We start from the raw sequence: 21,257 nt of genomic DNA on the forward strand, positions 1-21,257 counted from the left end.
AATTTTTACACACCGATATTTTACACAGAAGACCGACACAGCTTTGTGGATCTGTCTCTCGTGGTTTAATTGAATGTGGCGCTATGAGACAGGCAGTGCACTGGGATAGGGGAGTGCTGTTCACGAGCCAAGAGCATTTAAACACCCACACTGCTGCAGCTAAGTGTTTTACACACCGCGGTTTGTGCAGCAATAACCCAGAGAGCGATCTTGGGCAGCGCACACACAGCTCCTCATTACAGAGCTCCTGCAGCCTTTCTTCAGTGTCAGCCAGCACTCAGGGAAGAGACTTGTACAACCCTTTCGACAAGGGTGAAACACACACCAGGGCAGTCAAGTGTATGACATGACATGGACAGATCTGAATGAAATTTAAGGCTATCGAAAAAAGTAAATAAATAGCCCATTTGTTTTTTGCCAAACATTCTTGCGATCGATTGACTGGCAAGCACTCCGCGATCGACTGATTGGGCACCCTGGTTTATATAGATTAAACAAGTCTGAACACAACACCAGGAAAGCGTTTAACTTCACTGTTTACATGAACAGTTATTTAGCAGCTCAGCCATCTACTAACTCGCCTGCTCTAGGGAGCGTCTCACAATTACCACACTAACCAGCGCACAAGGGAGTGTGTCAAAACTACCTCTCACGACACAGTCCCTCTGTGGACAGAGAATCGTCCACATGAAATGTCCAAACGGCAGGACGGAAGACAAGACTGACACGGAGCCCAAGTTTCTGTCCGTGAAGAAAAAAACTCGCCGCTGCCACCAAACAGATGTAAAATCCTGGGTTCGGTTTAGGGTTCTGGGCTTTCATATTGTAACGCTTCGGGGTTCAGGCGGGCACCCTTGCCGCATCAGGTCAACCCCTCACCATCAGGGGGTCGAACCCAGGACTCCTGCGTCACTCAACAGGGACCCAGCCCGGTGAGCCAAAGAGAGATCTCTGTACAGCCCAGTAGCTGTGGTCCTGCGATCACAGGGAAGGGCGGCGACGTCACCGCTCTGGTAAGCCGGCTCTTACACACCCTGATGGCCGTATGCGTTACAATATGAAGGAAAACAGAGCTTTCACCGGGCGATTATCTCGATTTATTGGGAACTAAAATAAAGAAAAGAGCAGGAAAAGGGAGTAACGGGCACAGCGCGTCCACACCGCACTTTCCCCTGAGACACAGATCAAATAAAACTGATTTTATTTAAACATTAAACGTAACTCTAAGAGGAGCCGTGTACTAGTCTGTCAGGGTCTGGAGCTGCTCACAGACACAGCGCTGGTGATAAACTACAACTCCCATAACCACCCTGAGCCACTTCCTGTCTGCGTCACAGTCCCTATTCCTCCTGGCTGTGGTGACGTCAGCGGGTCCCTCCCCGTTCTGGCAGCTTCACGGTCACCGGCGCGCGCAGGAGAGACTCACGCGGGATTTCATTTTTAAAAGTTTATTTTCTTAAAAATGGGAAAAAACACAGCAGGGTTTCCAGAGATATTTACAAGTCAGGAGTACAGCAGGCTGGTAGCGAGGTATATCTCCCTCTCTCGTACATGTTATTTTCCCCCGTTTAATTTCAAAAAAATAATATAATGCATTTAAACACGACACAACATCATAATTTCTATAATTACTATGATATTTCTGACCTCACCTCACTACCTGACAGTAAACCCGTCTCCCAGTGTGAGCAGTGGCCAGAGAGCTGGGAGAGAGTCAGCCTGTGTTCATGAGTCAGTGACGGGTTTAATCTCCACACTGACAGCAGGCAGCAGCTCAAGGTCTTTCTGTGAATCCCAGGTCCAGAAGACAGGATAGATCTTCTCCCCCTGAGGGAAGACCATATGAGTGAAAGTGTAGAGATGAGCTCTGGACTCCACTGTGTAAAAGGAGACCTTCCTCTCCTCAATATCCACACACACCCCCAGCTTCCTGGGCTTCAGACTGAGGGGGAGATGGGTCACAGGGGAAGTGAGAGCAGAGAAATCAGACCAGTAAGAGCTCAGACACCAGTAACCCCGCTGGGGAGAGAAGCTGAACCTCCCTTTCCTCTCTGCAGACTCTCTGGTCACTCCTATTCTCCACCTGCCATTCACCTCCACCTCCCAGTAGTGTCTCCCTGAGGTGAAGGCCTCCCTGCTCACGACACAGAGAGTCTGATCAAATCTGTGAGGCTTGTCAGAGAGACTCTTCCTCTGTCCCAGTCTCACTCTCTTCCTCTGTCCCAGTCTCACTCTCTTCCCATCCTCAGACAGGCTGAGCCAACAATGAGCTGTATCAGGGTCCAGAGTCACAGCAGCTGGAGAATAAAACACAAACATCACAACAGGCTCCTGCCGATCACAGTCCAACTCAACTCCATCAGACTGTGAAATGTCTTTGTCCCCAAACACACCGAGAGAGAAACACCAGTCAGTTACTAATGACTGCTCTTCCCTTCCAGAGAAACGACATCTTCTTCACTGTTTCACTAGTGTTACACATGGGAGTGATCCCAATATCCTCTAAATACAAACATTAAACACTTTTTTCACAGCGATGAAACTTTATTTTTTTAAACGACATTATTAATAAACACAGGACCGACCGGACTGCAGGAGAAACTACAGCCCGACCACTCGCTTTCAAACACTTCACAACCCACCACAACGACCTGTATACTGTAAGAAACTGGACAGCCTGTCTGTTAAACCGGTTTATTTCAAATCCCAGTTCAGCAGCTCGTTCATCTTCTCTGAGACCATTTTCCAGACGACGCAGAATAAAAAAGTGCTGAATTCAAAGACTGCATAATGCTCGTTTGTTACAGAAAAAAAATATAATGGAAAAAGCAAAACCTTGCTGAGATATAAGAAAGCCTTCCCACTTACTTTGAAAATGCCAAGAAATATCCAAAGTGTTCAATTTAAAGCAGAAATAACACATCCAGAAACCCGGAGAGAAAGACGAGAGAAACAGAGGCGCTCATACTGACTTCAGACTGCTCGTGTTCACTGTCCGCCTCTCTGATAGGAGACACCAGCTGTCAATCAGTGATCTCTGACCACTGAGAGACGGGGGCGGGGCTTATTCATGCCCAGAGCGAATGGGGGTTTTAATCGATTCAAGAAGCTTAATTCGCATGACTAATGAATACTGACTTAATACTCTCCTCGTACTTAATACTTCAGTGTAAACTCTTAATACTTAATACTGAGTAAATACTCCCCTTTGCCTGTCTGCCTGTCAATCTAGTGAAGATCAAAGATATTCTTATCAGCTCTTATTTTTTGACTCCTGGAGCCTAGAAAGGCTGACACAGTCACCTACATGAATTTATAAAAACACCAGCAGCCATATCACCCTGCAACTCACAACTGGCAGCCCACTGCAGCTCAGCAGGTGTGAGCCTGGTCAGTACCTGGATGGGAGACTCCTGGGAAAAACTAAGGCTGCTGCTGGAAGAGGTGTGAGTGGGGCCAATAGGGGGCGCTCACCCTGCAGTCTATGTGGGTCCTAATTCCCCAGTATATCAATGGGGACATGATACTGTAAACAGGTGCTGTCCTGTGGATAAGACTTAAAACCAAGGTCCTGTGTGGTCATTAAAAATCTCAGGGTGTTTCTTGAGAAGAGTAGGGGTTTAACCCTGGTGTCCTGGCCAAATTTCCCCCTGGCTTTTACCCATCATGGCCTCCTAATAACCCTCCTCTCTGAACTGGCTTCATCACTCTGCTCTCCTTCCCAATGAGAGCTGGTGTGTGGGGAGTGTTCTGGCACACTATGGCTGCAGTCGCATCATCCAGGTGGGGCTACACACTGGTGGGGGTGGAGGGGATCCCCATTACCTGTAAAGCGCTATATAAGTGTAAGCAATTATTATTAATACCTGAATTCATTTCTGGGCTCAGAGCGCCTTTATTTCAGTGATGAGAGAGGTCGCCCTCTTCTGGACACTGCAACTCTGAAGCCATCATGACAACATCTTCCACTGATATTTCACACTTATTCTGTGTAGAACAGGACACAGTGTCAAACACTGACTTACTCCACAGGAGAGTCTATCAGTCTGGAAACACAGACACCCTCTAGATCACTCCTGTTTGAAACGAGGTCCCCAATATCGCAGGCAAACACCCCAATACACACTCACTCTGGTGGGACTAGTGAAATAATATTGACACTCCAGTGTCATTCTTAGTGAAACACACCACTGGGTCTCTTAATGACCAGGACCATGTGAGAACACCAGCTGGGCTGAAGAGAAAGACCCCAAAGTTATTACCCCTGGCCAGTAAGAGGAGCCCTACAGCCCCAGTAAATACCCCTCTTAAACTAACCATGAGCACCTGACTCTGAGGAAAACAGGCCACAGAGACACTGACTGACTTCATGTCACTGAAACACTGTCAGTAAAGAGAGATCAGAATTAATTACCCCCTGTCCTGAGAGGAGGGCAATTCTCAGCTCAATACTCTACTGCTCCTTCCTTTCACAATGCTGGCATGAGTAACTGAACTTCTTATTTTGGCAGGAAATACATTATTTATTGTATTACTCTTGGCCTAGGAATAGTCCCTCAATTCAAATTACATATCCCCAACTGTTATAGTAGTTTTCTTCACACATAGATTCTTAGACACACAGTCACTGTGTCACACTAAGGAGATAAAGACCTGTCTGATATGGAAACACAGAAGCTAAATTTACTCCCCCTGCCCTGTAAAGAAACACCCAAATCTGAGGTAAAAACCCCAATCTCTACTGACAGTAGTGATTAATGAGCTGATGTTGAAATGACTGATCTATTCTGAGACAAACACCCCAATGAGTCTCTTACTGAACCCCCATCACTGCAGCCTGTCTCAGTAGAGCTCACAGCTCTCAGATTTATTCCCAGATCAATCACAGCCTCAGGGAGCGCAGTGGGAAGGCTCTGATTTCCTAGCGCAGCACAGTGGGAAAAAGACAAAGTGTAGCTACAGTTTCCCTGGAAAAGCAATGCAAAAGAGGGAAGAAACACCAAACAAGATGAATAAGGCCACAAACTGTACAAAAATAAAAACAATCCTTACCATGGAGAAAAACACAAAAAATAATCCTTATATTGCAAAAAACCCTCACCCTACTTCCAAGGATTTAGCACCAGCTTTAAAGCCCTATAAGAGAGACAGTGCTTCTCTTGTGCCTTCAGACAGGCCTGACCAGACCTGCCTTCACTCCCCTTTCATACACTGCAGGGCTGTACAGACTGAAACACACACTGAGACTGGGTGCATATGGGGAAAAACATTCATACCCAGATGAAAATAAACTTTTCTTACTTAATACATCCTCCTGTAAATCAGGATATATAAAAAGAGAAAAATGGGGTTTGTTGTATGTTCTGTGTTTTGGCCCAGTCTTACAAGACGTACGGTAATCTGAAAAGGGCACTGCTGTTAGGAGACATACGGTAGTTAAACAGGTGCAGGCAGCAAAAATTGTCCCCAGGTACAAGGATGCGTTTACAGGGATTCAAATCTAGTTTATGTCATTTTCAGATAGGAAACTGGTTTTTAAACATGGAATGGGAAGATATTTTTTTAAAACCCAGAGTAAGAGAGGACAGCAAGCTGCAGGAAAGCCCAGAGTAAGAGAGAGAGACAGAGGACAACAAGCTGCAGGAGAGCCCAGAGTAAGAGAGAGAGAGACAGAGGACAACAAGCTGCAGGAGAGCCCAGAGTAAGAGAGAGAGACAGAGGACAACATGCTGCAGGTGAGCAAAGAGTAAGAGAGAGACACAGAGGACAACAAGCTGCAGGAGAGCCCAGAGTAAGAGAGAGACACAGAGGACGATGACCGACACCAACAGAAAGATTACAAGAGAAATGAGCAGAGACTGTATTTTTTAGATTTTCTGTACTACAAAAGGTGAAGATGTTGCTGTCATTTTGTTCATGTATAACGGTCATGTACCCTAGGATTTGGACAGCTGATTGTTACTGGCTCTGCTCCTGATTCCTCTGATATTTCACATTTATTCTCAAAATCCAGGGTCACAGGCTCTGCAAAATTCAGCCTGAAGACGCTCACGAAGGAGTGACACTGACAAAGGAGTGAGCAGAGCTCAAAGGACATGGCCTTTGGGTAGAACGAGTTTTGGAACACCTTCAGCCCCTCTGGAAGAACTTTCTACTGGCCACTAGGTGAAGATCTCTTAAGGATCCCAATAGGATTTCATGTACTACATTACAGACGTGACACTGAAATACATCTTCTATTTACCTACCAGGAACAACCAATTAACACTAAAGAGATCGTCTGAGAGTGTATTCAAGAACCTCTGACACGAGGGCTTAAAACAGCCCCTGTGTAAGCAAGAGGAGACAGACCTACCTGCAGCACTGCAGATCCACTGCCATTCTGAAACACAAAGATACAGACACTGTTAATAACAGATACACACTGGAGCACAGAGATACAGACACTGTTAATCACATACACACACTGGAACACAGAGATACAGACAGTGTTAATCACAGTCTCACACTGGACCACAGAGATACAGACACTGTTAATCACAGTCACACACTGGAACACAGAGACACAGACACTGTTAATCACAGACACACACTGGATCACAGAGATACAGACACTGTTAACCACAGTCACACACTGGAACACAGAGATACAGACACTGTTAATCACAGTGACACACTGGGACACAGAGATACAGACACTGTTAATCACAGTCACACACTGGAACACAGAGATACAGACACTGTTAATCACGGACACACACTGGTAATAAGATGTCAGTACAGTCAGTGCTTTCAGATAGCAGAGTTTCACACAGTGTACATACGTGATTTAGGGATAGGAGCTCGCTTCACAGCATCTATAGAAAGAGAGAGTAGATCTTTATTGTATTAAAGACCTTTCTTGCTTCATACCTGTTATTATACCAGAGTTTATCCTACAGTCTGCAGTCAGTCCATTTTAGGATCCCCAGTCTCCACTGCAGTGTGGATCAGAGTGTCAGTGAGTGTGAGCAGCAGTGGCTGTAAGACTGGAGTCTCACTCAATAAGACTGAGCAGCACAAGGCAATAAGACACACAGACACATCACAGGACACCCTGGAGTCTGGTGCTTGAGCCACTGAGAGATGAGAAATAAACAGTCTGCTGTTAACAACAGTGAGGAATATTTCACATTTAAAGACCAATCATTGATACTGAAAACTGTTCCTTGTTCAGTCAGATGAGTGAAAGTGTTGGCAATTCTCAGACAGCCTGAGTGACCTGTCCCCACAGTGACCAGTATCACTGACTGAGATACAGAGATGTCCTGCTCACTGGTCACACTGCCTGATCTCTGGACATCAGCTGGACAGTGAGAGATGACCAGTTACACTCGATGGTGAGCACATCTACACCAGGCCTGATCCAGGAAGACTGACACACAGACAGTGCGCTTTTGTGTTTTTGTGTATGGCTCATGCATTCATCAAGACATCTCAGACAACCTCATCCATCGTACACATGTGTAGAATATAAATAAATGATATATAGTATCTTACAAAAAATGGTAATTGTACCTAATTTTAATACATTAAAACATCTGCTATCCCAAACACAGAATATTTCAGAAAAACCTGAATGTAAAACAAGATGCAAGCTATTATTTATGATGAGAAAAATGTCCTTTAAGGAAAGTGAATGGGTTTATGGTGTGGGAAATATGTCAAATATTTCAAACATAATCTTCTACTTATTTGTGTAGAGTGGGAGAGCTGTATAAGCTGTTGCAGGTTGCAAAAGAAAAAGAAGAAGCTAATTCTATGCTGCAAAGTAATGTAAGACAGCAAAATATGCAACATTTCACCTTTGAAGTCTTCATGCATTTCATAGAATTAAACCTCATTTGTAACTTCCAGTATTCCGTTTCCTTGTTTGTTTTTTAATAGAATCTCTTCCATTATGTTTTTAAACAGGTTTTTGCTCCCCTTTCTTTTTAAACCTCTCTCACACTCACTCTGGTGGGACTAGTGAAATAATATTGACACTCCAGTGTCATTCTTAGTGAAACACACCACTGGGTCTCTTAATGACCAGGACCATGTGAGAACACCAGCTGGGCTGAAGAGAAAGACCCCAAAGTTATTACCCCTGGCCAGTAAGAGAGCCCTACAGCCCCAGTAAATACCCCTCTTAAACTAACCACGAGCACCTGACTCTGACATGTCTGAGCTGCTCTGAGGAAAACAGGCCACAGAGACACTGACTGACTTCATGTCACTGAAACACTGTCAGTAAAGAGAGATCAGAATTAATTACCCCCTGTCCTGAGAGGAGGGCAATTCTCAGCTCAATACTCTACTGCTCCTTCCTTTCACAGTGCTGGCATGAGTAACTGAACTTCTTATTTTGGTAGGAAATACATTATTTATTGTATTACTCTAGGCCTAGGAATAGTCCCTCAATTCAAATTACATATCCCCAACTGTTATAGTAGTTTTCTTCACACATCGATTCTTAGACACACAGTCACTGTGTCACACTAAGGAGATAAAGACCTGTCTGATATGGAAACACAGAAGCTAAATTTACTCCCCCTGCCCTGTAAAGAAACACCAAAATCTGAGGTAAAAACCCCAATCTCTACTGACAGTAGTGATTAATGAGCTGATGTTGAAATGACTGATCTATTCTGAGACAAACACCCCACTGAGTCTCTTACTGAACCCCCATCACTGCAGCCTGTCTCAGTAGAGCTCACAGCTCTCAGATTTATTCCCCAGATCAATCACAGCCTCAGGGAGCGCAGTGGGAAGGGTCTGATTTCCTAGCGCAGCACAGTGGGAAAAAGACAAAGTTTAGCTACAGTTTCCCTGGAAAAGCAATGCAAAAGAGGGAAGAAACACCAAACAAGATGAATAAGGCCACAAACTGTACAAAAAGAAAAACAATCCTTACCATGGAGAAAAACACAAAAATAATCCTTATATTGCAAAAAGCCCTCACCCTACTTCCAAGGATTTAGCACCAGCTTTAAAGCCCTATAAGAGAGACAGTGCTTCTCTTGTGCCTTCAGACAATCCTGACCAGACCTGCCTTCACTCCCCTTTCATACACTGCAGGGCTGTACAGACTGAAACACACACTGAGACTGGGGTGCATATGGGGAAAAACATTCATGCCCAGATGAAAATAAACTTTTCTTACTTAATACATCCTCCTGTAAATCAGGATATAAAACAGAGAAAAATGGGGTTTGTTGTGTGTTCTGTGTTTTGGCCCAGTCTTACAAGACGTACGGTAATCTGAAAAAGGGCACTGCTGTTAGGAGACATACGGTAGTTAAACAGGTACAGGCAGCAAAAATTGTCCCCAGGTACAAGGACTGGTTTACAGGGGGTCAAATCTAGTTTATGTCATTTTCAGATTGGAAACTGGTTTTTAAACATGGAATGGGAAGATATTTTTTTAAAACCCAGAGTAAGAGAGAGAGAGACAGAGGAAAACAAGCTGCAGGAGAGCCCAGAGTAAGAGAGAGAGAGAGAGACAGAGGACAACAAGCTGCAGGAGAGCCCAGAGTAAGAAAGAGAGACAGAGGACAACAAGCTGCAGGAGAGCCCAGAGTGAGAGAGAGAGACAGAGGACAACAAGCTGCAGGAGAGCCCAGAGTAAGAGAGAGAGAGACAGAGGACAACAAGCTGCAGGAGAGCCCAGAGTAAGAGAGAGACACAGAGGACAACAAGCTGCAGGAGAGCCCAGAGTAAGAGAGAGACACAGAGGACAACAAGCTGCAGGAGAGCCCAGAGTAAAAGAGAGAGAGACAGAGGAAAACAAACTGCAGGAGAGCCCAGAGTAAGAGAGAGAGAGACAGAGGACAACAAGCTGCAGGAGAGCCCAGAGTAAGAGAGAGAGACAGAGGACAACAAGCTGCAGGAGAGCCCAGAGTAAGAGAGAGAGAGAGAGAGGACAACATGCTGCAGGAGAGCCCAGAGTAAGAGAGAGACACAGAGGACAACAAGCTGCAGGAGAGCCCAGAGTAAGAGAGAGAGAGACAGAGGACAACAAGCTGCAGGAGAGCCCAGAGTAAGAGAGAGAGAGACAGAGGACAACAAGCTGTAGGAGAGCCCAGAGTAAGAGAGAGACAGAGGACAATAAGCTGCAGGAGAGCCCAGAGTAAGAGAGAGAGAGAGACAGAGGACAACAAGCTGCAGGAGAGCCCAGAGTAAGAGAGAGAGAGACAGAGGACAACAAGCTGCAGGAGAGCCCAGAGTAAGAGAGAGACAGGGGACAACAAGCTGCAGGAGAGCCCAGAGGACAATGACCGACACCAACAGAAAGATTACAGCAGCTGAGAAATGAGCAAGAGACTGTATTTTTTATATTATCTGTACTACAAAAGGTGAAGATGTTGCTGTCAGTTTTTTCATGTATAACGGTCATGTACCCTAGGATTTGGACAGCTGATTGTTACTGGCTCTGCTCCTGATTCCTCTGATATTTCACATTTATTCTCAAAATCCAGGGTCACAGGCTCTGCAAAATTCAGCCTGAAGACCCTCACGAAGGAGTGAGACTGATTAAGGAGTGAGCAGAGCTCACAGGACATGGCCTTTGGGTAGAATGAGTTTTGGAACACCTTCAGCCCCTCTGGAAGAACTTTCTACTGGCCACTAGGTGAAGATCTCTTAAGGATCCCAATAGGATTTCATGTACTACATTACAGACGTGACACTGAAATACATCTTCTATTTACCTAACAGGAACAACCAATTAACACTAAAGAGATCGTCTGAGAGTGAATTCAAGAACCTCTGACACGAGGGCTTAAAACAGCCCCTGTGTCATCAAGAGGAGACAGACCTACCTGCAGCACTGCAGATCCACTGCCATTCTGAAACACAGAGATACAGACACTGTTAATAACAGACACACACTGGAACACAGAGATACAGACACTGTTAATAAGAGACACACACTGGAGCACAGAGATACAGACACTGTTAATCACAGACACACACTGGAACACAGAGATACAGACACTGTTTATCACAGACACACACTGGAACACAGAGATACAGACACTGTTAATCACAGACACACACTGGAACACAGAGATACAGACACTGTTAATCACAGACACACACTGGAACACAGAGATACAGACACTGTTAATCACAGACACACACTGGAACACAGAGATACAGACACTGTTAATCACAGCCACACACTGGAACACAGAGATACAGACACTGTTAATCACAGTCACACACTGGAACACAGAGACACAGACACTGTTAATCACAGTCTCACACTGGACCAAAGAGATACAGACACTGTTAATCACAGTGACACACTGGAACACAGAGACATAGACACTGTTAATCACAGACACACACTGGAACACAGAGATACAGACACTGTTAATCACAGTCACACACTGGGACACAGAGATACAGACACTGTTAATCACAGTCACACACTGGAACACAGAGATACAGACACTGTTAATCACAGACACACACTGGAACACAGAGACACAGACACTGTTAATCACAGTCACACACTGGTAATAAGATGTCAGTACAGTCAGTGCTGTCAGATAGCAGAGTTTCACACAGTGTACATACGTGATTTTGGGATAGGAGCTCGCTTCACAGCATCTACAGAAAGAGAGAGTAGATCTTTATTGTATTAAAGACCTTTCTTGCTTCATACCTGTTATTATACCAGAGTTTATCCTACAGTCTGCAGTCAGTCCATTTCAGGATCCCCAGTCTCCACTGCAGTGTGGATCAGAGTGTCAGGGAGTGTGAGCAGCAGTGGCTGTAAGACTGGAGTCTCACTCAATAAGACTGAGCAGCACAAGGCAATAAGACACACAGACACATCAAAGGACACCCTGGAGTCTGGTGCTTGAGCCACTGAGAGATGAGAAATTAACAGTCTGCTGTTAACAACAGTGAGGAATATTTCATATTTAAAGACCAATCATTGATACTGAAAACTGTTCCTTGTTCAGTCAGATGAGTGAAAGTGTTGGCAATTCTCACACAGCCTGAGTGACCCGTCCCCACAGTGACCAGTATCACTGACTGAGATACAGTGATGTCCTGCTCACTGGTCACACTGCCTGATCTCTGGACATCAGCTGGACAGTGAGAGATGACCAGTCACACTCGATGGTGAGCACATCTACACCAGGCCTGATCCAGGAAGACTGACACACAGACAGTGCGCTCCTGTGTTTTTGTGTATGGCTCATGCATTCATCAAGACATCTCAGACAACCTCATCCATCGTACACATGTGTAGAATATAAATAAATGATATATAGTATCTTACAAAAAATGGTAATTGTACCTAATTTTAATACATTAAAATATCTGCTATCCCAAACACAGAATATTTCAGAAAAACCTGAATGTAAAACAAGATGCAAGCTATTATTTATGATGAGAAAAATGTCCTTTAAGGAAAGTGAATAGGTTTATGGTGTGGGAAATATGTCAAATATTTAAAACATAATCTTCTACTTATGTGTGTAGAGTGGGAGAGCTGTATAAGCTGTTGCAGGTTGCAAAAGAAAAAGAAGAAGCTAATTCTATGCTGCAAAGTAATGTAAGACAGCAAAATATGCAACATTTCACCTTTGAAGTCTTCATGCATTTCATAGAATTAAACCTCATTTGTTACTTCCAGTATTCCGTTTCCTTGTTTGTTTTTTAATAGAATCTCTTCCATTATGTTTTTAAACAGGTTTTTGCTCCCCTTTCTTTTTAAACCTCTCTCACACTCACTCTGGTGGGACTAGTGAAATAATATTGACACTCCAGTGTCATTCTTAGTGAAACACACCACTGGCTCTCTTAATGACCAGGACCATGTGAGAACACCAGCTGGGCTGAAGAGAAAGACTCCAAAGTTATTACCCCTGGCCAGTAAGAGAGCCCTACAGCCCCAGTAAATACCCCTCTTAAACTAACCATGAGCACCTGACTCTGACATGTCTGAGCTGCTCTGAGGAAAACAGGCTGTACTGTGACCCCAAGCTTCTCTCTGTCTGTGTGTCTGTGTCTCATGGAGAGCAAGCTGGGGTCCTGTATGTGAAAAGATGAATTCCTAATGCAAGAGATTGTATATGGCAAATAAAGAGATCTTGATCTTAAACATGTGTCATTTTTACCATTTCTGTGACAAGTAGAATTGACACAGCTTTCCAAACATCTGTTCTTCTTGATGTGAAACTGCAGAAACATGTCCTGTACAGAGTGTTTGCTCACTCTTTCAACACTGAACAGAATACATTTACGATGACTTATACCTGCTGTTGGCTTCCTGTTACTGTTGGTCCCAGTAAACAGCAAGCCAGCAATGAACAAACTGTGTAACGGGTTGTGTGTCGTCCTGAATTCTTTTTTTTTTGTCTGTCATTCCTCTATCTCTTCACATTCATCTGCGCAAAATACACAGAAATACTGTTTCTTCCCCCTTCAACTTATACCTCTCCTGCATTTTACTGTGTAATTCCCAGTTCAAGTGTATTTGATGTCTGCAGACTGTAGTCTAAAAGCGTTTGAGGTTTTTGTGCTTAAAGATTTAGTGACTGACCAACAATAACCTAAGACATTCTTATTTTGGCAGGATATCAAGAATAAATGATGTTGGGTTTTTCTATCGCTCTGTTTGTTCAGACAGATCAAGTCCTGACTGTTTCTTCCTGCTGACCCATCAGCCTGGTTAATGTGTGAAGAGAAGCAGCCATTTCTCAGACAAGAGAGAGGCCTACAGGCCCCAGAGGAGCCCCTGTACCAGAGTCCCACTGCTGCCTCTCACAAGAGGCTGTGTGTCTGTGAAGCTGCAGGGGAAGAGCACTGTCATCATACCATCATTATTGTGAGACTGGCTCTGCTCCTGAATATTCCAGTTATTCACAAATCCAGGGTCTCAGACTCTGACACATTCTGACAGATGAAGAATGGCAAGGGGCTGTGGCAAGACGGACTTCCCAAGGAATTCCACACCTGCTTCTGGGACACCCCAGTGGCAGACCTGGTGGAGGTGGAACAAGAGCTCTTCCATCAGCAAAAAGCTTGGACACAGGATGAGGGAAGGTGTCATCTCTCAGCACTTCAGGAGGGGTTCAAAAGATGCTCTGCATGGACATCAAGATCGTGTCCAAGCTACTGGCCATTAGACTGAGGACCGCCCTGCCCCACTTCATCAACAGTGACCAGACATGTGGGGTGGGAGGGTGATAAGTCAGCTGGAACCTTCAGCTCACCAGAGATGCCATCACCTGGGCCGAGGACCAGAACGTTGCCATGATGGTGGTGAGCCTGGACCAGGAGAAAGCCTTCGACACAGTAAACCACAGCTATCTGTTCAGAGGGCTGGAGCACTTCAGATTCTGAGAAAGTTTCAGCTGCTGGACAGAGATGCTGTACTCTGAAGTGGGCAGTAGGGTCAACATGAACAGACATCTTTGGGATTTAATCCCCCTGGAATCTGGAGTAGGACAAGAGTGTCCTCTTTCTCCTCTTCTCTATGTTCTCATTATAGAGCTGTAGGCAGAGGCACAGGGGAAGTCCTCATGATCTCCCAGTACACATGACGCTGTTCCTGATTTCAGACAGGGGGTTGCAGAGTGGGCTGCAGGTCAGGGAGCAGTACTGCAGAGCCTCAGACTTGAGGCTAATAAACAGAAAGAGTAAGGGCAAGCTCTTTGGACCCTGGAGGGACAGGAACATGCCGCCAGCAGGTCTCAAGCTTTGCATGGAGCCCCTAATGATACTGGTGGTTTCATTCCAGAGCCAGGACAACAACAACATAAACTGGACAGAGAGGACCGTCAAGGTCAACGTGTAACTGGGCCTGTGGAGGACTCGCACACTGACTCTCATGGGGAAAGTGAGGGTGCTGAAGGCAGACACCCTGCTGGCTTTAGCTGACCTGGTCGTGGTGTACCCTCTGTCAGCCAGACTCAGACAAGCGCTGCAAGGGATGGTGGAACAGGTACGAGTACATCACAAGGAACCAGATGTGCCAGACAGTGAGGAAGGGGGAGAGATGTGCCGAATTTCCCCCTGAAACTCCACTGCATCTTCTTCTGCAACCTCTGTCACTAGGGGCTGGACCCCATCGGTCACAATTCTCAGTACTTTGTCAGGCTGTGGTTCTCCCTCCCAGTGAAGCATCTGATCCGGTGTCAAACACTAGTCCTAAAGCAGAAAACTGACCGGAGACCTACTAGGAGGTATGAGGCCATGAGACAGCCAGAGCTCTGCACCAACAAAAGGCACTATACAAGGAAGAGAAGGGAGGAACTAGTCACCAGGGAGAGACAGATGATCCTACAGGTCACCGGGGAGGGGCTGACGATCCCATGGGAATCCTGGGTAAAGACTCAACCCAGAGGACTAGACAACAAGCTGAAGGCCCTCAGCTGGATGACTGTGCACCAGAGCTGGTGACCAGAGAGGTGTCATGGCCTCTGCAGCCAAAGGGCGCTCCTACTCTGTCCTGTCCCTAGTTTCCTGTGGTTTGCTATCCTTCTGGTGTCTCTGTCTCTGGGGATATATATGTCCGGGTCTCTCATTCCCCTTCGCTCATCATTGACGTTCGGATGTCCTGAGACCCGCCCAGCACCAGGTCGCCCCACGTCCGCTGCCTGAGAGCATTGGTTTCTATACGACTCCTGAACAGCTGAGCCCAGGCTAACCCCTGTCCCACCACTACGCATAGGGTCTTTTTCACTCTCCTGCCTCTCCACGATTTGTCCCCTCCGACATCCGTGACAGAACGCCGAGCCTCCTACTGACCCTGCGAGCGGCGCTTTTTTGTTTTTCCGCAGTTTTTTTTCCCCTGGGCTTTTTTTTTCTCTCAGCTCTCCTATTCTAATCGCGAGATTCTTTTTCCGACTCCTGTGCCTGTGAGCGGGCCGTGTGCCTGGCTTTCCTCGGGTTGTCCACTCCGATATCAGTGATAGAATGTTGAAGGTGCCTATTGCCCAGTCTGCGGTATTTTTCCCGGGTTTTTGTCCTTTTGTTTGTTTCTGCCTGGTGTTTTGCTTTTTTCACTTCCTGGTTTCCCCTTCTCTCTGGTCCCCCTGTCCCCTGTGTTGTAGAACTCTTGGTTCCTATCTGTTTATTGTGGTTTGTTACCCTGGTCTCCCAGGTTTATTTCTGTCGTTGTTTGTGCTTGTTTACTTGCCTTTTTTTAGTTTTATGTCTCCGGAGCACTACCCCAGCCCCCCCTTCCTCTACCCAATAAAGGTTTCTACCCTGGAGGAGTGGGTAGCTCTCAGCCATGGACTCCCAGAGGTTTCCTTTCAGGTAAATGAGGTTTTTCCTCCCCCCAGCTTATTTGTATGGGCGTCAGGAGCCGCCCATGAAGGGGAGGGGGTACTGTCATGGCCTCTGCAGCCAGAGGGAGCTCCTACTTTGTCCTGACCCTAGTTTCTTGTGCTTTGCTGTCATTCCGGTGTCTCTCTCTCTCTGGAGATATATATTTCCGGGTCTCTCATTCCCCTTGGCTCACCATTGACGTTCGGATGTCCTGAGACCCGCCTAGCACCAGGACGCCTCACGTCCGCTGTCTGAGAGCATTGGTTTCTATACGACTCCTGAACTGCTGAACTGTTTCATCAGAGCACTGCACAGTATTGAGGGCTGAAGAAAACCCAGAAAAACTGTTCCTTAGTGCTCCTGTTGAGAAATGGACAATCGCAGTTTCAAAGCCAGGACTGCAGCCAGTGGTAACACCCAGGAGGCTTGGAGGGGCTCTTATTGTGTGAACCAGCCTCACTGACCACTTGCAAAATAGAATGATTGATAATGGACAATCACTCTTTTTGAGACGATTTAAATTCTGTAGAAGAGTTGTTGTCAGAATTGTATTCTCTGTAAGCACTGTGCACTGCACATTGATGTAATAAAGTGCATTTTCTTAAATAAACTACACCCACTGGAACTTCTGTGTCCATCTGTGTGTTTGACACAGTGTGTCTCTGATCCACACAGAGTGACTGTCTGCAAGCTTGACTTTCTGAATTCAGACGTGTATCAGCATGTATCAGAGTGTGAATCAGTGTGTGTGTCAGAGTGTGTATCCGTTTCTGTATCACTGTTCCTGCTGTGTGTTTGAGCTCCAGGTATATTTCAGGGGGGAACTGTTGCGAAAACAGACTCACAGTGTAAAAGCTCTGCTCTGGACCCGGGCTCTGGAGTCAGCAGACTGTAGACTTCAGTCACTGGGGAGACACACAGAGAAATGTCTCATCAGGGCTGCAGTAACAGAGTAACAGGAATAACATGTTCTACTGGACTGGGACTGTAGCCCCTATTAAAACGTTCCTGTTAAACTATATACAGCACAATATAACAACACACTTACTGTCATAAAGATTTGTGAGACTGGAGATTTTAAGATATTTCACCTAGAATTTGAATCATTGACTGATAAGCTGCTCTGATAAATACAGTCACTGCACAGAAAATCCATTGACAATATAAGAGAGAAACAGGAAATATATAAGCTGTCCAGAAAGACATCAGTGTGTTTCTCTACTAACCTGTTGTGGAAATCTTTATTGATTCCTTCTTGCAGAGATCCTCCAGTCGCTCTTTCAGTCCAGAGACAGCTCTCCTCACTGCCTCAGGAGAGAAGTGTGGACGGACAGGGGTGCTGGGTGAGTCTCCAGCTCCAGGAGGGACACAGACAGACTGGAAATCCTGCAGCAGGGAAGAGAAAGAGGAGTTTCCAGTCAAACACAACACACATTCCTGGGGAGAAGCCAGGAGCAGCTCTGTGTGAGAGACACCCTTCTGTACTGCAGAGTCACAGAGCAGTGATGTTACCTGGAGGAAATGGATGTGATCCTCTGTGTGTGAGAGCTGGTTCAGCTCAGAGTCTCTCCTCTTCAGCTCAGCGATCTCCTTCTCCAGTCTCTCTAGAAGTCCTTCAGCCTGACTCACTGCAGCCCTCTCTTGAGCTCTGATCAGCTGTGTGACCTTAGAGCGTGTTCTCTCAATGGAGCGGATCAGCTCAGTAAAGATCCTGTCAGTGTCCTGTACTGCTGTGCGTGCAGAGCTCTGAGGGAGGAGACACACAGTGGATTATTGCACAGGAAAACACTCAAACTACATTATGCTGTATGCTCTGTTTCCAAAGGGTACTGTCCAGTGTCCAGCTGTGGAAATGTGTGTCTGTGTGTCCACTCATCTGGTGAATACCCACTCTGAGTGACTCCACAGCCTGTCTCAGCTCCTGCAGCTTCTTCTCTCTCTCCTGGAGTCTCTGCTGGGTTTGTGTCTGTGTCTCCCCCAGCTGCTTCTGTGGAGAAACAGAGACACTCAGGACATTTCTGCTGTAAGAGAATCACATCACAGAGACACCCCTTAGAGTCACCCTGGGAAATCCACACTCTGTATCCCTGATGTCTTATCCACATGAGATGTGTTTCCTGGTCCTGTCTGACATGCTCCTGTTTCATGTCTAATCTACACCGGCAGCGTGTGCAGCGCAGCAGACACCTGACACCTGGGTCTGCACATCTGTATGTGAGGTGAAATGTAAAAAGAAGATAATTGTGTTTCAAATGATATATAAAACATCATCTAGAGATAGTTCAGGTGGGGAGCTGCGTCAGCATGCGTAGGCTGCAAAGGAACAAGCAATAGGTTTATTCCATACTGAAAAAAAAGAAGAAAGAAAACACAACGTTTCAGCCGTGGAGCCTTCTCACACCTGAAGAAGAATAAACCTATTACTTGTTCCTTCATGATCTAGAGATTTCAGATTTCATTCATCTCAATATACAGTAGTGTCCTGACTGCTCTCGGCATCTCAAAACAGAGGACTACAGCAGTGCTGATGAGCCTTGCTGCCACTAGTTTCTCAGAGTGCTCAGAGGAGACCCTGTGGCTGACATGCTTGACCGCTGGATGAGGTTCTGGACCAGGCAGATCATTTCAGAGGACAAAAGGAAACATGTTCTGTGTCAGATTGACTCCATGAGAGCCCAGCGTATATAAAAATAGAGTTTATTATTATAAATAATAATACTATTGTGCTGAAATTAAAGCAGGACTTCATTAATGAGGGTGCAGTCTGTTCTAGAGGTGTTGAGTGTGTTGTGCATTAATGAGGGTGCAGTCTGTTCTAGAGGTGTTGAGTGTGCTGTGTGCAGTTGTACAGGTTCACTGGTGCTTCATGAGGACAGTAAAGAGGGAAACAGTGAAGGAGAGGAGGACGAGATAATGAACAACAGACAGAAGAACAGGAGACACTTCAGAGACACAACCACTGTGGATCACAGCTGAGTACATGAGCAGGACTCAACAGTGGAGATCCAGCATTACAGATACAGTAAATACAGTCCAGAGATCACTTAAAGCCTCCAAATATCCTAAATATCCTTTTTACATCTTATACTAGACACTTTATGAACAGACACAAAGTCCTCACCTGTTTCTCTGTCCTTCCTGCTGCAGCTGAGACAGTATCATGGCCTCTGTGTTCATCCATTACACAAAGATAACAAACACACTTCTCATCATTACGGCAATAGAACTCCAGCAGTTTGTCATGAGTGGAGCAGATCTTCTCCTGCAGTTGTCCTGTGGCCTCAACCAGCTTGTGTTTCTTGAAAGCAGGAGATTCATAGTGAGGCTGGAGGTGAGTCTGACAGTGAGGCCAGACACACCAGACAGGATTTCACAGCTCCCCTCTGTCTCCCAGTGCAGACATCACACAGCACATCTCCAGGGCCAGCAGGACTGTGAGCAGGAGGAGGGCCACTGAGCCCTGTCTCCTTCAGTTTCTCCACCACTTCAGCCAGGATGGTGTTTCTGTGAAGATCAGGTCTTGGGGTAAACGTCTGTCTGCACTGGGGGCAGCTGTAGATCCCAGTCTGATCTTCCTGATCCCAGCAGTTCTTAATACAGTCCATACAGTAACTGTGTCCACAGAGCAGAGTCACTGGATCCTTCAGCAAATCCAGACACACTGAGCAGCTGAACTGGTCCTGAGAAAATGGAGAAGTGCCTTCTGCCATTTTTCTGACAAGTAAAACCTACACAGAGAGGAGCAGTAGAGACGGAGCTGCAGTGAGGCTGTTTCTAGTAAAACGAAACTGATCTCTGAGTTTCACTTCCTGGATCTGCACAGAGCTGCAGGGGTGTGATTATTAGGGGGTGTGGTTGTTAGGGGTGTGATTAGGGTTGTCAGGGGGTGTGGTTTAGAGCTGCAGTTATGAAACGGCTTTGTTTTTTTTAAAGTTTTTTTAATAAACGTCGATGTCAGTACCTGCTCAGGTGAAGTCAATCCAGTTGTTTGTGTTCCCAATAATCAAAACAATAAAATACTAACTCGCTCACACAACATGAGAAGATCAGAGCATGATGGTGACAGACAAGAGGAGGCCAGCTGGCCCATCCAGCTGTTTAATCGTTGGGAGTTATTTGGCTCCAGGATCTCCTCCAGCTGTGTTGTGACAGAGGGGTGTCACAGCTCCACATGGTGCAGAGGATTTCACTGTCCGGGTGTGAGCTCTTACTGCGAGCAGTCCAGCCTGCTGTGTCTCTCTCTCCAGGCCAGTGAGCCCAGCCTGCTGTCTGGCTCTGCCCTGCAGCGTGTGGGCCAGCAGGGTATGTCCAGGGCTTCGTGCTTCACCTGCGCAGTGACCCCCCTGTGAGCCGCACAGACCTGCGGAGCGCTGCAGAGACTCACGAGCCCATCTCTCCCCCGAGAGACGCTAGAGGAGCAGATGGACAGGGCAGTGTCATGTGGGTGTGATTGTGATCTCCATCCACCCAGCGCAACAGCGAGCCCCTGATCTCTGTGTGCAGCAGCTCTCCTTCCTTCCACAGGGACTGACAACACCCCGCGTGTCTGATAATTACTAGAAACTCATTAGTCTGATCATCTCATGTTACTCTAAGGCAGTGATTCTCAAACTTTTTGGACCAAGTACCACCCCTAATCCAACCAAAGCATCCAAGTACCACCTACATCATCATCTCATAGGAACCCCAGAAATTCTCAATGACCAACATGAGCGCGCGTGCACACACACTCATACATACATATAATAAATATTATAATAATAAACTTTATTTGATATAGCGCCTTTAAAGGTGGCTTCTCAAAGTGTTTTACAGAAAAAAAACAGTAACAACAACTAATAAAAAAGCACCATTTCAGTGAGAGGGGTGAGTCTGTTTAGTCGAGCAAAGCAGATGTGAATTAATTTTTGAGCCTTGATACAATTCACAACAGAGTC

The 21,257-nt window shown here is 46.0% G+C and overlaps 1 protein-coding gene across 2 annotated transcripts in view; it reads right to left on the reverse strand.

The window, feature by feature from the left end:
* The window catches only part of LOC148834042 (uncharacterized), a 35,303-nt gene extending 15,227 nt beyond the window's left edge, over positions 1-20,076 (reverse strand). Inside the window, exons 1-10 of one of the 2 annotated variants that reach the window (XM_088917828.1) lie at positions 19,442-20,074; positions 18,212-18,307; positions 17,833-18,066; positions 17,547-17,706; positions 17,166-17,225; positions 11,605-11,637; positions 10,842-10,868; positions 6,825-6,857; positions 6,356-6,382; positions 1,474-2,297 (exon numbers count right to left, since the gene is read on the reverse strand). In XM_088917828.1, coding sequence (XP_088773954.1) covers positions 1,726-2,297; positions 6,356-6,382; positions 6,825-6,857; positions 10,842-10,868; positions 11,605-11,637; positions 17,166-17,225; positions 17,547-17,706; positions 17,833-18,066; positions 18,212-18,307; positions 19,442-19,501 — 1,302 coding nt within the window. In that variant the 5' untranslated portion in view covers positions 19,502-20,074 and the 3' untranslated portion in view covers positions 1,474-1,725. Of the gene's footprint in view, positions 1-1,473; positions 2,298-6,355; positions 6,383-6,824; positions 6,858-10,841; positions 10,869-11,604; positions 11,638-17,165; positions 17,226-17,546; positions 17,707-17,832; positions 18,067-18,211; positions 18,308-19,441 lie in introns of those variants that run through there. The other variant, XM_088917827.1, reaches the window with a different exon arrangement.
* Between the last annotated feature and the right edge of the window lie 1,181 nt (positions 20,077-21,257).

This window comes from Atractosteus spatula, chromosome 5, assembly GCF_055471065.1.
Source record: "Atractosteus spatula isolate fAtrSpa1 chromosome 5, fAtrSpa1.hap1, whole genome shotgun sequence".
In the NCBI taxonomy this organism is placed as follows: Eukaryota; Metazoa; Chordata; class Actinopteri; order Semionotiformes; family Lepisosteidae; genus Atractosteus; species Atractosteus spatula.